Source organism: Conger conger, chromosome 14 (genome assembly GCF_963514075.1).
Source record: "Conger conger chromosome 14, fConCon1.1, whole genome shotgun sequence".
NCBI lineage: Eukaryota > Metazoa > Chordata > Actinopteri > Anguilliformes > Congridae > Conger > Conger conger.
Window position 1 is genome coordinate 2353917 of NC_083773.1, and position 16476 is coordinate 2370392.

Below are 16476 nucleotides of genomic sequence, written 5' to 3' on the forward strand. Positions count from 1 at the left end.
GGAGGGTTCTTCTTTCGTTTTCGGGACCCGATTTTATCTCTCCACTCCAGATGCAGGTCTGCATCCCTATATGGCAGGGCAGCCTGTAGCATTGTGGTTAAGGTACATGACTGGGACCCGCAAGGTCGGCGGCTCGATCCCCAGTGTAGCCACAATAGGATCCTCACAGCCGTTGGGTCCTTGAGCAAGGCCCTTAACCCTGCATTGTTCCAGGGGAGGATTGTCTCCTGCTTAGTCTAATCAACTGTACGTTGCTCTGGATAAGAGCGTCTGCCAAATGCCAATAATGTAATGTAATGTATATGCTAACCAGGAGCTTGAAACAGTAAATCTACTGTTGCCTGTTGACCACCCTTCCACTAGGCACCCCTGGAGCCGAACTGCAACTATTGGGCTACACCAGATGATTGTCACTTTGGCCCTGTATTGACTCCTTAAATTACGTACGTGGTACATCAAACGGACAGTTTTAGGGGTCCGGCGTTCCCAATCTTCCTTGCCGGATTGGGTGAGAAAGTACCATGTGGTACTTTTACGTGCTAGACTGCCCAAAACTGTTAGTTGTTTGACTAATGTTTTTAGTATGATCAGTGTAGCTAATTCCTATGTCTACGTAGCTAGATGACTGTCTAACTAATTTGATATGGCTAGCAGCAATGATGAACATCAATATATTCCCTTTGATTTTTTCATTCTTTCTAAAAATGAAATTTTTTTGTGTATGTATGAAGATAACATTAGCTTATTATTGATCTAACTTAGCTTTCTAGCTAGCTAGTGTATATGCATGGTGTTCAACTTACATACTCACTAACATATTACTGTTTCAGATGCTTATTCCTAGCTAGCTTACTAGATGCTAGTAATGTTACATCAGGAGGTAAAACCATATCTCTGGAACGCTTCTGCATATTCACATCAAACTTAGTACTTGTGATCGGGATCGGGATCTGGCCTTGAGATTGTGTAAATTTCAAATTGCATAATTTGTCGTGAGATAATAAAATAATTCACATATATTTTAATGTGTTTGTCTTACAATCATGATTCTTTTTTTTCTTTGGATTTCTTTCTTTCTTCTGAGTTCTGAATTTTGGCAAAACAGTTTTTTTCCCTACTCCTCCTACAAATTTTGTTGAAATATGACTCATATCACCTTGAGACCAGTCCTCACCAAAGTTATCCAAATATTTAAGATACTCATATGCATTCGACAAATTAAACTCATTTGCCGGTGAAGATGGCAAACAAGAAGCAACTGTTTAATATAATATCACATAATATCCTTATTCACATTTTTACTCCTTTTGACATGTTTGGCTTAGAATCATAATTTTAGTTGCTTTTGAAGTCAACCTTTGTCTTTGCCTTTATGTCATAAAGGAGAACAGCACGTCATATGTCAAGAAGGACTTCATTATCATTCATGCATCCATAATGCACTTATGAATTCAACAGGAAAAATGCCAAGAATCCTTGTTCATGCCGAGCTGTATTCTCCCAATAACTACAGTGACCATATTGAGATCGCCTCCATTTTAATTATTCCATTTTTTCTGTTAGAAAAAGCAGTATTGTGGCTGCATGTGCTCTGACCAGTAGGGGGCAATGCAAGGCAAAGCACGTGGCGACTCAAGAAACTAAACAAAGAGAGCAAAAAATGTTTTTTTCTGGAAGAGAAGGAGAGCGAGCTAAGTGCTGGTGCAGCTCGGAGAAAAGTAACCGACGTTTTAAATAAAAGGAAATATGGATAAAACGCGGGTTGAAAGAAAAGTCCATGCTTGCCTCGCACTGTAACGCACTGGCTGACGTGAGTTAGAAGAATCCGTTGCTAAAGTTTGTGCCAACTTCCCCTGAGTGCTAACAGTAACGTTCACAGTAAAATAAAACAAATAACTATTCTACATCATTGTCCTTTCTATGTCGACACCGGGTGTAATTGGGAGGCACCGCTGGGATATAAAGTATTTTTTACTGTACGTAAAATACGCTTTCAGAGAGAATAGCCACCATAAGACCAATGAGGGAAATGTGGAAGAGCGGTTAGTTCGCCAAGTCTGGAGTGAGCTCAGCTAACGTTTGGCCAAATTCCGAGACGCCATTTTATTGTTTGTATCCGTCTTCATTTTTGAAGTAAAATGTTTGACCAAGAGACGAACTGTACTGAACGAGCTGGAAGACTGGATTATCCGTGTGCGACCTGAAAATTGTATGCGAGTACTGCAAGATAACTGGCAGGGAAATTGTAGGGGAGACGTCGACGTGCTTTAGTTAAACATGTGATGCAGTTTTGCGAGTGCAAAGATTTGGCAGACACGGATGACGAAGGTGAGCAGAGAAAATGGCGACAGTGGAACAAACGACTGCAACAGCTGCCTTGCAGGAATTTCCTGCCCCTGATGGCGACGTGACACCACTTATGCCATTTTCAGAGGGAGCAGACATTTGCGGAGGGAGGCGCTGTCACAGCAATTCTATCCCCCTTGCAAAACTTATCATGTTTCAGGTTACCGGTTACGTTCCCCTAATGCATAAGTTAGCGCCAAGCTTTATCTGTTGGTTGCTATGATGCGATCTATAAGACACATTCCCCTGATGCGTATGGTAGTGTCAACTGACTAGCGTGTCTTTTTGTGAACGGCATATTCAGTCCGGTGTATGTAAGTTAGCGAAACATATAAATTGGCATTTTTCCTACAGCTTAAGATAGCGATAGAGATAGCTAGCTAGTGCTCATCTCTGGTGGTCTTAATATCAGTACCGCTAGCTAGTTCGTGAAACAGACAGCAAACTATTTATCAATAAATATATGTAGAGAAGTAGATAAGCATGACGTCTAACATTAGGTAGATATATTTAAATTAGCTCCCTGGCTAGCAAAACAAGAAATACCTAGCTAGCGGGAAAGCCAGACTGATAGATCGTTCGCTAACTAGGAAGATAAGCCATAGCTGTTTTTTATTCCTTGGCTAGCTAGCAATGCTTTTGTGAATATGTAGTGCTTCATATGTAATATCTTGATTATTTATATACAGTGAACCATGATATTGGCTACATCTAGCTGGAAAGAGCCATAGCTAGCTAGATGTAGCCTATATCGTGGTTCAACGTATATAAATAATCAAGATATTACATATGAAGCACTACATATTCACAAAAGCATTGCAAGCTAGCCGATGCATAGCCTATACACACAGCAGTAAACAAATATGATTGACGTCATTGCAGAGATGGAACCGGAAACGCGACGCCAGAGGGGATAAGTTTTGCAAGGGGGGTAGAATTTGTTGTGACAGCGCCAGGCAGCTCATAGAAGGAGCGACTCCTTGGAGAACTGCAATTGTGTTTCTTCAAATGGCTACCGTAAGGACTTCAAAATCAGCGGAAATATTGGAGAGGTGAGTAGTCTTGCACATCAAATTGAAAGCGGATTGAAGAAAGGCTATCCTGAACTGGGAGTAGTGGAAGCTGTAATCCATGCCATGAGTCCTGGGGTTAAACTGAGAAGTTATCTAGTAGGAAAAAGTGATCTTGCATTGCAATACCCTCAGACTGATCTTGAGAACCCACTATGCAGACAAAGATGTAACTGACTTGTATCCGCAGTTGACTAAAGCAGTGCAGGGTCCCAGTGAACCACCGCTTGAGCCACCACTTAAAAGTACTGTTAGCCTCGGAACATGCACAGAATGGGCTTAAATACAACAGAGAGTTGGTACAAAGTCAGTGTTTTCAGTCTATTGTTATCTTCAGCTCATATGTTATTTGTCAAATGATAACATAAGAGCTGGAATGAGTGTACTTACAAAATGTGAACAAATCAGATGAACTCTTGCTAGAAAAAATGCAAATAGCACAGTACAACAAAAGGGAACAGGCTCAGGAAGCATTGCATAACCTTTACCTGGGCCTAGTAGTGACTGAAAATGACTGTACTGCTCATTTTGAGTTGGTCCCAAGGAAGACCACAAAACAAACCAACGAAAATCCTCTGTTTTCTAAAATGGACGAGAATAACGCTGCAATAAGAGGGCTGACTGGTCATGTGGCATCTTTAGTGCAAACTGTCTAACAGGAGAGAATGAATGCAGAACGAGTCAGATCAAAACCTGAAACTACGGACCTCAGGAGGGTAAAAAGGCAACGTATTGACTGTCAGCATGGTGATACGCAGAACTGTAACCACTGTTTCAAGTGTTCCCTTGGCCATGTTATCACTGCACATAGGCTATCCTACCACTGCTATGCGGATGATACCCAACTCTTCATCTCGTTCCCACCATCTGATACACAGGTTTCAGCCCGTATCTCTGCTTGCCTGAGTGACATCCAGAGCTGGATGGACAACCACCATCTAAAGCTCAACCCAGGTAAGACTGAAATGATATTCATCCCTGCTAATACCTCTCCCCATCTGGATCTCTCCATTTCCCTCGTGGATACCACACTTACGCCATCACCCAGTGCAAGGAACCTCGGCGTGGTGATGGACAGCAGACTGTCCCTCTCCGAGAACATTGTGGCAGTGACCCGGTCATGCAGGTTCTTCCTATACAACATACGGAGAATCCGCCCCTTTCTCACCCCCTACTCGACCCAGCTCCTGGTCCAAGCGACGGTTCTGTCCTGCCTGGACTACTGCAATTCTCTCTTGGCTGGCCTCCCAGCGTCCGCCATCAGACCCCTCCAACTTATCCAGAATGCAGCAGCTCGTCTGGTCTTCAAGCTTCTCAAATATTCACGTCACCCCCCTGCTTACTTCCCTCCACTGGCTACCTGTCATGGCTCGCATCAAATTCAAAACATTGGTGCTAGCCTTCCAAGCAGTTAAGGGGTCTTCCCCAGCTTACCTACAAAAAATCATCAGACCCTACACTGCTGCCAGACCTCTTTGTTCAGCCTCCACAGGCCACTTGGCACCTCCCCCTCTCCAAACTTCCACCTCACGCTCACGACAACTGTCTGTTCTGGCTCCACGGTGTTGGAATGAACTCCCTGTTGAGGTCAGAACAGTAGAATCTCTTCTCACCTTCAAGCGCAAACTGAAGACGCACCTCTTCAAGCAGCACCACTCCCCGTCCCTCCCTACCTCCCTGTGAACCTTAATTGTTGTCTTTCTGTGATTTACTTTTTTGTGTATCGGTATTTTTAGTTTGGCTAGGTAAGCAATGTTTGGCTAGTTAAGTTTGGTCACTTAAAAAATTTAAATAGGCCCTGGTCCTTATCTTTGTTGTACAGGTAACAATTGAAATCATACTTCCCTCTAGGGTCTTTCAGCGCACTTATCCCTGGTTATGGGTATGCACTTTGTTGTACGTCGCTCTGGATTGCATTAATGGCATTTGGCAGACGCTCTTATCCAGAGCGACATACAGTTATGTTATGGATAAGAGCGTCTGCCAAATGCCATTAATGTAATGTAATGTAATGAATAACGCAGCTAACCATGATATTCCCCATCAAGCAGAATCGTTGTTGGCTGTTTGCAGACAGTGAAGGACTTTTACCCTGTCAATGCAGCGGCGCATCAGCGAAAGACTGCCAGCATAGCTGCTGTTCAGCAGAGGCCCTCACTTAAGTCAGGCTCAAATGTAAGTCAATTGTAAAAAGTGCTATGGGACCCACCAGTTAACCTGAAACATTTGACAGCTGAACAACAGGCTATTATGAGGACAAAGCTTAGGGAAGAATCTGGTGACATCGGCTACATGGAAAGTTTGAACGACACAGAAACAATATAACATTGATTGGATTTCAGCCATTACTATTACATTACAGTTATTTAGCTGATGCTTTTATGCAAAGCGACATACAGTTGATTAGACTGTGCAGGGCACAATCCCCCCTGGATTGTGGGGTTCAGAGCCTTGCTCAAGGGCTTAACAGTTGTGTGGATTTTATTTTGGCTATACCAGGTCTTCAACCACCAACTTTCCAGGTCCCAGACATGTACCTCAACCACTAGGCTGCGGGCCGCCCCTTCTGGCTTGAGCGTGAAGGGGCGGGGCCGAGCTCTCAGTCCTCTTTCGGCCTTCGCTCCTTCTGGGCGCGGGAGGCCATGAGCCTGAAGAAGAGCGCGGGGCACAGGGTTCGGATGTTCACGGCCAGGGTGGGCAGCAGCCCGGCCAGCAGGACGTCCGCCTTCCTGCCTCCGACGGCCCTCAGCACGGCCTCTGCCACCTCCCGCGGGTCCCGCCCCTCCGCCGTGGTCTTGTCCTGGGTGGCGTCCTGGGTGGCGTCCGCCTGGGTGGTGTGTTTGGAGGCTGCGTAGGCTGATCTGAAAGGGATGGCGATCTTGCCCTGGACGCTGCTGATGACCACAACGTGTCCGCTCCGCCTCTGGACCATGGAGGGCAGGATGGCTTGAGTGAGGGTGATCGGGCCAACGTAGTTGATGCTCATGACCTCTTTGTGAACGTCCACGTGGGTGGTCAGGACCGTCCTGTGGTAGCTGATGCCAGCGTTGTTGATCAGGATGTCCATGTGGTCGTGACACTTCAGGATCTCCTCCGCTGCGCTGGCCACCGTCGCCGTGTCAGACAGGTCAAAGGTCATGGTGCTGGGGCTGTACATCTTCCATTTGCCGTCTGCCGCCTCCCCCAGCTCCTGGAGCAGCTGCTGCAGCCGCGCGTGATCCCGCCCGCACAGAATGAGCCTGGCCCCTGCCGCGTGGAACACCCGGGCGCACTCTTTTCCCAGCCCAGAGCTGGCCCCGGTGATGACCACCACAGCATCCTGGATGTAGGCCCTCTGTCGGACCCTCTGCGGCAGCTGGTAGAGCAGCAGCACTCCTGCACCGCCCAGCGCGAACGGAATCACGCTCTGGTAGTCCCAAGAATTAATTGGGAAGCCAGAGAGTAGAACAAAGGTGCAAGTAACACCGACTGTTACAAGCTCAGCGTCAGGATAACACCATAACTAGGCTGTTACAACTTAAGCAGACTGGTGAGAAACCAGACAGAAAAACAATGAGTCAGGAAACTGCAAAAGTGAAACCGCTGTTACCCGAGTGGAACAAGCTTCATATATCTCAGGAGGGTCTGCTTAATCGGAAAACAGCCACTGGCACCCAGATAGTGCTGCCCGAACAGTACAAGGAACTTGTTTACAAGCATCTTCATTCGGAAATGGGACACTTAGGGGTGGAGCAAGTCTTGAATCTTGTTACAGACAGATTCTATTAGTCTCGACTGCAGAGACATTGAACATTTCATAACCAAAGTCTGTTTGCTTTAAAATTGGGATTTCCTCACAAAATTCACCATGATCAAGGAAAAGAATTTGAGAACCAGTTGTTCAGAAATTAGCCAAAGTACACAGGAATGGGAAATTCCAAAACGACTCCCTACCACCCACAGGGAAATCCTGCAGAGAGGTTTAATAGGACCCTGTTGTCAATATTGAAAATGCTAGAATGAGAAAAGAAAACAAATTGGAGTGAATATTTAATCACAGTCATTCATGCCTACAGTTGCACAACAAGCGACGCCATTGGTTTTTTGCCAATGCACCTTTTTATCTGTGATTTGGAAGTGCACCTCGCTTACCAATTGATGTAATTTTGCTGTAAAGAAAGAGGAGGCAAAAACACACCAGGAGTATGCCAAGAGGTGGCAGCAACAGATGAGGGAGGCATATGACATTGCATCCAGGTCGATCCTGAAATCCGCGGCAAGAGGTAAAGCATATTGTGACTACAAAAGACCAAGTTCTGTTTTTTCAGCTGGTGACAGGGTCCAGGTGAGGAATATGTCAGAACGTGGAGGACCTGGGAAATTGTGTTCCTACTGGGAAGAAAAGGTACACATTGTTGTGACGCAGAAAGGGGAGGATAGCCCAGTTCATGAGGTAAAACCAGAGAAGAAGTAGAATTCTTCACTGCAACATGTTGATGCCGTGTAATTTCTTCTGGAGGAATCGGCTCCTGTTTACCTCACAAAAGCGAAGGAATTGGCAAAGGCGGCCCACCAGAGAGCTTGTAGCAGTGGAGACATCAGAGACAGGAAGCTCAGGTGAGGGGGAGGACTATTATTAATCTCACAGGTTCAGACACCATCCAAGGGAAATGGGTTGGAGGTCAGTACCAAGTGTTACTCAAAAAACTGGAAACCAACCCACACTAGATTCTGATGTAGATGAGTTCCAATGTAAGAGTCCAGTTAGAACGCCTGCGGTGGAGGAACCTGCACAACAAGAGACTGTGAAACTGTTGGATACCACTGATTCCAGTGACCAGGATGTTAGTCAAGTCCCAGCACAGGAGGAAACACAGGTGCGACGGTCTCAAAGAGAGAGGAGACCAAGAGAGACTGACGTATGAGACTATGGGTCAACCCAGTCGTCATTTATTCAACTACATAACAGTCCAGTGTATGTGAATGCAGTGAGGCCAATGAATGAACAGTACTGGGCATCATTGTAACATATCATGTAATATGTCTGTCAGTTCTGTTCAGTTCTCTTTGGCCTGTGTTTCACTTCCTGATTGTTTCCCGCACCTGATTGCCATTTCCCTTTTGTTACTAGTGTATTTAAACTGCCTATTGAACCCCGCCTGTCTGACCTTCCAATCCTACAATAAAGACTTTGAACTAAACACCTTGGTCTCGCTACTGGGACTGTTGTTCTCCATACCTGATAGATGCCATTGGAATTTGCAGACTATTGCCACACTGATACAGGACATCACTTGTTAGGGTGCAGTTACCTCAGGTAACACTTAATACACCATAGGACCATTTTTTAAGTATGTGTATAGTTACTAGTCTTTAGATTTAGTTAATTCTCATGTTCCTCTTATGTGAGCGCCTGCCAAACATTGTCACATAGACTCTATAGCCAGATCAGAAATATTCAGTCATGTCAATGACTCACATTGAAATAATACAACATTATGAATAACATTATGAATGTCATAATGTAATTAGCCTATTAGGTAAAGAGTAAAATGATACAAATTATAGTAAATCACCGTATAAAAAAAAAAAAACCCATTTAAGACCCTTAGTCCCTCTCTAGTTTTTCGGTTGTAACATTAGACCATTTGGTGAAACTGCCCAGCTCGAGGCACTGGAATGACAGCAGCCGGAGCAAGAATATCCAGCATCTGGGTTCCGCAGAGTAATGGGAATTTTGGGCAAAGTCAACATGAAGTTACCATGCAAACTAACCTACTGTAAGCAGACCCAAATTCACAGATAATATATAGGTGTATCTATGCGTACCTAGTAATTACCATTTATTTTGTTATTTTGTTTTGATACCTTTGTTACAGTGCAAAAGACTACATGTGCTTGGGTATATCACACATTGGATCAAATTATCTGTATTCACACTAATTTGAAAACCAGAACTGGATTTCAAATGTAGGACATTACTTCATGTGAGAAAGTCCCGACATTTCCTTACTATTTAAGCTGGGCCAAATCCATGTTGTTAAAGGGTCCTGGCACCAGGAAGGAGCCTGGTTTAGCTGAGGAGAAGCCGTGAAATGTCACTGGTGTACTGTTGCAGGACAGTTGCATGTCTTAGATGTTTACCATGAAATAAAACTGGGTGCAGGTTCCATCAACAAATTTCCAGAGTGTCGACACCTCAAAGCACTAAAGAGTTGAGCTGACACAAGCACAACCAACATGTGCTTCATTCACCCTTCAAAATGCAACCCATGAAAAATCAAGATGAAAAAATGGGTTATAATTATTTATGTTTTTAAACCCAACTTTAACTAATGTTTTATCATGCACCAAATTTGTGATATGTTTGGGCAAACAGGACAGTCTTTCTCTATCTTGTTCATCACCTTTCTCAAAAACCAGCAAAACATCTCAAAACATCTGTCACAGTTCCAGTAATGTTCCCCTCATCCTCATCTTTGCCAGACAAACACTCTGTGAGCACTTTATTAGGTATTTATTTGACTTATTTTTATACTTTGTCTTCTGCTTCTGTAACCAAAGGTTTGATGCATTTTGTGTTCAGAGATGCTCTTCTGCATACCACTGTTGTAATATGTGGTTATTTGCATTACTGTCACCTTCCTGGCAGCTTAGACCAGTCTGGCTCTTCTCCTCTGACCTCTCTCATTGCCCACAGAACTGCTGCTCAATGGATGTTTTTTTGTTTTTCGCACCATTTACTCTAGAGATTGTTGAGTGTATGAATCCCAGGAGATCAGCAGTTCAAACCACCCTGTCTGCCACCAACAATCAATCCATGATGATAGTCACTTAGATCACATTTCTTCCACATTCTGACATTTGCTCTGAGAAACGGCTGAACCTCTTGACCATGTCTGCATGATTGTATGCATTTAGTTGCTGCCACATGATTGGCTGATTAAGCATTTGGATTGTTCAAGTTACGTTATGCCATTTTTCTCATTACAGATGGGTGAACTAAATACCGTACCCAGTGTTTGAAAATCGACCAGCTCGCAAGACGCTAGACGTCGGCTGGAGAATGGAGCCCTTAGTCTTTGATATCTTTGAGCAGATATCAGACAATAAAACCAAATGTAAACTTTGCAAACATTCTCCAACAGTGCTGAAATTATACAAAATCATGTAAAAATATAACAACAGTTGACTGACAGATGTGTAGCAGCCGTGCTATGTCACAGTATTTGTAAATGACTGCAATAATAATAAAACATTGTAATTAGAAACATTTTATCCACATGCATTTGTGTTTTTCCAGACGGATGTAGATTTTGATCTTACCAAAGGACAAATTCAGATAAAAAAGATAAATGGCAAAATGTTTGTGGAAATGTTAGTGAGCACAGCTAATATTCAAATCTGATCTTACGCATTTTTTTGTGAATGAGACCCATTGTCTTTAACAGCAGTTATTGAGTTCGGTAACCATCCTTTGACTTTGTGAAAGGCAAATTTAAGTTTCAAAAGTACAGTATGCCCTTATACTTATAATAATTTAGCCAGCATGGATCCAGCAGTGACCTATTTTGATACATACATAATTTGTCATGATACAAAGATCTCTATTCCCTTTGAGATATGATATGGTCAAAAATAGATTGGAAACTAACATTCAGAAGTGGTTACACACGTTTAATAAAACTGGTGCACTTGATCCATAGGGTGGGTCTATGAAGATGAAATACTGATGCAGCTGCTCACTCAGAGCTTTTCTGTTTGTCAGGGCGTGCTCTGACATTTACTGCAGAGTTGGGTTTGATGTGCCTTCAATAGTCAACTCCAGTGCTCTTCTAGCTTGTATTGTAGTACAGCTCTCCTTCAAAGATGTATTGAAGATTTATTCAAAAGTAAGTAAATTTTGACTTGGAACAGCCCATTTCTTCTGAGTAATTGTGATGCTTGAACATGACATCCAGCGGCTGATTTTTAGATTAAATCTGAGTTTTTGATCTCTTGTGGAAATTGAAAATATATATATTGTGTGTGTGTGTGTGTGAGAGAGAGAGAGAGTAAGGAACAAACTGGGGTGAGCCCTGTGGTTCTCATCATATGCACACATCTGGGATGAAGTTCCCATCCCAACCAGAAGTCTGATTGTACTGTATTTGCTTATCAATAGACCAGAAATTCAATGTCTGTAGTCTCACAAATCAGGCGCCATGCCCATTTGTTGTAAAATTTGGAACTGTTTGAATAAGTAGGAAAAAGAAATCTTGGCCATTGTTTTAACAGCTATTATGGTATGAAAGTGAGAAGAGTTCTGATGGTTTACTTGGTATAATAATGGTACAGTATATACACACGGTTATTTGACCACAGTCGAGTATTCATCGAACCCATGATATAAGCAAAGGTAAATGCACAGCGATGCAGTAACTTGCCCCAAAGGGGTGATTCATCCCGAGGGGAACAGGAGGGTGCTTATTGAAGCGCCTCACTCGCTGTACTTGCTTGCTTACAAACATGTCTACTTGCCAACAAAATTAACTATCTGCCACAAAATCATATATATATCTACGCAATAGGATTCCCTGGTGGAGCAGCCTTTTGGAACCTTTGCTTCTGAGAGTGCAGTATATCATTTTAGGAATACTGTTGAGAATCCATAGCAATTTTATTTTTTTTCTGTAAAAGTATTTCATTTGAAATTTGTAATCAGATTTGCAGTGGTATGATATTGAAGTTAACAAACATTTTAAGTGGGTATTCAGAATGTGATTATTGAGGTCAATTAGGGCTAGGTGATTTTGGTCTTTCAGTCATTTACTCCTTTAGTATACCATTCGTGCCGGTACTGTCACAGAATAGAAGCATACCACAGATGGCAATAAACTTGCTGTGACATGTGAGCTGACTAAATTAAGTATTTAGCTTTTCCTATTGTGTTCTTTGGACCACTGATGTTAATACACTATTCTGTGGTTGTCTGGCGTACTATCGGATGTAATAAAAATCAATGGAAACATTGAATTGTAAGCCAGTCATAAGTAACATTTGGTCTCATGTGCTGGTCAGCTTGCTGACTTCCCCCTCCTGGAGCATACATTGTTAGCCCCCACCGTTGGCACATGCCTGTGGGGGAGAGCTAGAGAAGGATTCTTAGAGGCACCTTCTTGGGCCCTGGGGGCCCCCCTTTTCTCACATTCCTGACAGGTTAGAGCACAGGAATATTGGAGATGGTATAAAGATGTTTCATGATAATCCCAGGTCAGAATATAATAATGTTTGGTGTTATTCTGATTGGTTCAGTGCGACTGGTGTAATGGTCTAGTTTTTGTAACAGTCTACCTTTGATAGCATAACCATTCAGGAGCCGAGGGGAAACTGGGCAAAAGCGGTCTCTGTAGAAGCCATGTGTTTTAGCCCCCTGCCTGGTGGGCCTGGCTGTAAATTATAGATGGGTGACTCACTTTTAGGGTCAAGAACTAAGGCCTGGATTTCGGAGATAAGGAGAAGAAACCAAACAGTCTGGGGTGTCTCCTTTCCTTTCATTCACCCAAATCAGGTTTATTGAAAAGGTATATTACCATGAGTAATACATATTTACAGCATAATGCAGTTATCATGAAAACTCCCAACTACAGCATTCATAGCATTCATGATGGGGCGGCCTGTAGCATAGTGGTTAAGGTCAGGAAGGGCTGCCATTTGTGAGGGGCCTGAGAGCTGGGGTTTCAATGTTGTTTAAACTAGATTTGTGGAGTTTCGGGCAAAGATAAGAGAAAGATGTATGAGTGGTCCAAGGGCAGTTGGGTCATGGGAAAAGAATCCTCCTGAACATTGGTGACCTCCCTGTGACCCCATACCTGGTCACTTCCAAGGGGGAAGACTCCGGACAATGCCACAGTGCCCTCATTTGGGCACTGCTGTCATTACACCGGTGACTGCTCTCCTAGATTAAATATTCAAAACTGCTATTAAGATAGTAAGACCCGGTAACACCTTGAAAACATTGCCCATGTGATCCTTGTATTTTTGCATTAAGTCTTATGTAATGGTAACAGGAATTGCATGTAAAATGGATAATCAGGAGGGAAGTTTCATGATAACTGCAACATAATAAAACATAAGGGTAATCTGTTTGGTATGGATGTGATCTGATAAAATCAAGGAATCGGATGAGATAAATTTCATACCAAATGGAATTTAATAAACTATAGTTTCAGTAACTCAAGGGAAAACCTGCATGTCCTCTCTTGGTAATCATCTCATTTTCCCTACTTAACAACCCCCTGGTGGGGGTCTAAGATTTGACCACCCCTCCAGGTTGATTTATGGCACTGCCACCTAGGGCTGGGTATCGAAGGTCGGTACTTGTTTGGCACCGACCGAATCACTTCGGTACTACCGAGCACCGAAATATGTCAAAACATTTGGTGCCAACTTTCGGTACTTGACTTTTTTTTTATATGTAAAGTATATATCTTGAACCAGTAGGGGGCGAAAGTGAACCGTCGACGGGTCACTTTGACTCACGGGGGTATCGACCCCATTTATGACCCCATAAAGTGACACAAATAAGCACAATACACGTCGTAGCACTCGGTCTGCCCCAGCGTTTAGCATTTGCCAACCATTCGCATCGAGCAATGCACCAGAGAGTGTATTCTCGGATACGCGAGGTGAAAACCATGCGTGTCTGTGGCATTTAAAACAAGGAAAAGACACTCCCCTAATGCTCGTTGATCCGGCTTGCTGATTGGTTGCCCTTTGTTGCCATGAGGTTTTAATTCGTCTCTCATCCAATCACCATATCTGTTCTAAAATCGAACGTGGCCGCTGATTGGATCGCTAGGTAGCGACTGACTGAGGGTGGAAAAACAAATGCGTCCAATGCGACACTTCAGCTAATGTACACATCACGGGACCGCATCTGAGGTAAACTTAACGGAGTGAAAAATTGTCACAACAACGGTCCAAGGTCTGGCTACATTTCACAAAAACGGAAGATGTTGTGAAATGCAATATTTGCAATAAGAAAGTAGCAACACTTCCAATTTAATGAAGCATTTAATCGTGCACGGCATTAACCTGAGACTTCACTGTTTTGGTTTTACAATATCCATTCTATAGTAATTTTATTTTCTATTTAACATTGCATTTGGCACATTGGTTTTATTTAATTTCAAAGTACTTTCTATTGCCTTTTTTATTCTTAAACTGCATAAATGCACATACTTTGTTTATTTACAAGTACTTTTGCACTTTCACTTGTGCATGTTTTGCAGTTCTAATTAAATATTTAATAGTTAATTTAGTAGTTTAATAGTTGTTCAAGTGAAAAAGAAACAATGAACATTTCACACTTAAAATGAATAACATTTGGACTCTTTCTATTTGGAAAAACTAATGTAAAAAGACTTGCATAATAGTAAATTTTCAGGCTTTTGCATTACGAAATGTGCTTTTATTTACATAGGTATCGAAAAAAGTATCGTTTTGGTACCGGTATCGAAACTCAGGTACCGGTATCGGTACCGGTATCAAATTTTTTGGAACGATACCCAGCCCTACTGCCACCAGGTTCCAAATGTATGATTTGGCATAAAAGCAAGGGAGACAGACCAATCTGGGAAGATCGTATTCGACTTCCCACACAGCATATTGTACGTGTATGTAAGTATCAGGAAGATCGTATTCAACTTCACACACAACATGTCTTGTGCAGGGGCGGCCTGTAGCGTAGTGGTTACGGTAAATGACTGGGACACCCAAGGTCGGTGGTTCTAATCCCGGTGTAGCCACAATAAGATCCGCACAGCCGTTGGGCCCTTGAGCAAGGCCCTTAACCCTGCATTGCTCCAGGGGAGGATTGTCTCCTGCTTAGTCTGATCAACTGTACGTCGCTCTGGATAAGAGCGTCTGCTAAATGCCAATAATGTAATGTAATGTGTATGTATGTATGTATGTATGTATGTGTAGCAGCGGAAGATCGTATTCAACTTTCCACACGGCATATTCTATACTCTGTGTTTGTGTGTAGTCCAAGCAGGCTAGGTATGATTATTTACACTATCTCTATTCTTAATTTTGTAATTGATTGTGATATTCTAAAGCTAATAACCTACCTGTCTGCGAATAAGCTATTTTGTTTGTAACTTGCGTGATCTCCATGACTCTAATTCATCTTGTACCTTTTCAGCCTAAATTACAACTGAATACTCAGGGGGAAATGGTGGCTAAAGACCGACCGATCGGCGGCGTGGTGCATCTGTGATAGTTCTAAGCTGCGAGGCCAGCAAGTTTCTGTCCATTAAAGGGTCGGGGGACGCACGGCTCTTGTAATCTGGTGTGAAGGGAACCCATGGGCGTTACGGCGCTGGTTCCTGCCAAATTAGCTCTGAGGAGCCCAGACAATGCTACGCAGACCTGGGCTCGCAACTATCATGGCAGGTTTGCATGTATTGTGTTGACTGGACCCTCAACCTCTGAGTTCTCCACCGAACTGAGATTTCAGCAGTAATGCTAATCCCGGGAGCATCTATTGAGTAATGGTGGTGCAGGTACGAGTCGAGTGTAATCACTCCCGAGGTCCGCGTAAGTTACAAACCCAAATTTCTAAATTATATTTCAAATGGAGTCAGATAAACGAGTAAAACTATAGTAACCACTAAGCGTACAATTCGGCCCCGTTTGAGAACGGAGAATATTAAGAATTGTACTGATCCGTTTCTGGCCAGCTGTAAGCGGGATATGGGGCAGGTCAATCCATATCCGACCTGTGGCAACGGACCCAGTATATTCTTAAACATAATTGTGCTCTGTTCTTGTACTAATGTTCTCCCAGCAACGCCAGAAGGACAAGCACGCAAAACCCCCTTCGGCCCCCGCGAAATTCCGTCATTGGGTTTGCCTGGGGTTTTACAGAATGCATTGCTCATGTTGAAATGGACCTTTTTTCTCAGGTAATTAATGCTAGCAGCAGTGTAACAGAGACCCAAACCTCAGTCAACCTGGGGTATGATGCCATACTGTCAGTTGCTCACACAGTTACACATCAGTGGTCTATTGAGTTTGCAAAAGAGACCAAAGATAA

At 43.2% G+C, this 16476-nt stretch overlaps 1 protein-coding gene and 1 long non-coding RNA gene across 2 annotated transcripts in view; one reads left to right on the forward strand and one right to left on the reverse strand.

Annotated features, from left to right (window-relative positions):
• Positions 1-6015: 6015 nt before the first annotated feature.
• On the reverse strand, positions 6016-9524 carry LOC133110061 (dehydrogenase/reductase SDR family member 7B-like). Its single transcript, XM_061219928.1, has 3 exons — positions 9409-9524; positions 7548-7564; positions 6016-6884 (listed from the first exon to the last, which is right to left on the reverse strand). The coding sequence occupies exons 1-3, from the start codon at positions 9522-9524 to the stop codon at positions 6016-6018; spliced, it is 1002 nt and encodes a 333-aa protein (XP_061075912.1).
• A 1744-nt stretch (positions 9525-11268) lies between these two features.
• Positions 11269-16476, forward strand: part of LOC133109589 (uncharacterized) — a 187890-nt gene continuing 182682 nt past the window's right edge. The window contains exon 1 of the long non-coding RNA XR_009704752.1: positions 11269-11287. This is a non-coding gene — a long non-coding RNA (uncharacterized LOC133109589). The remainder of the gene's footprint in view (positions 11288-16476) is intronic.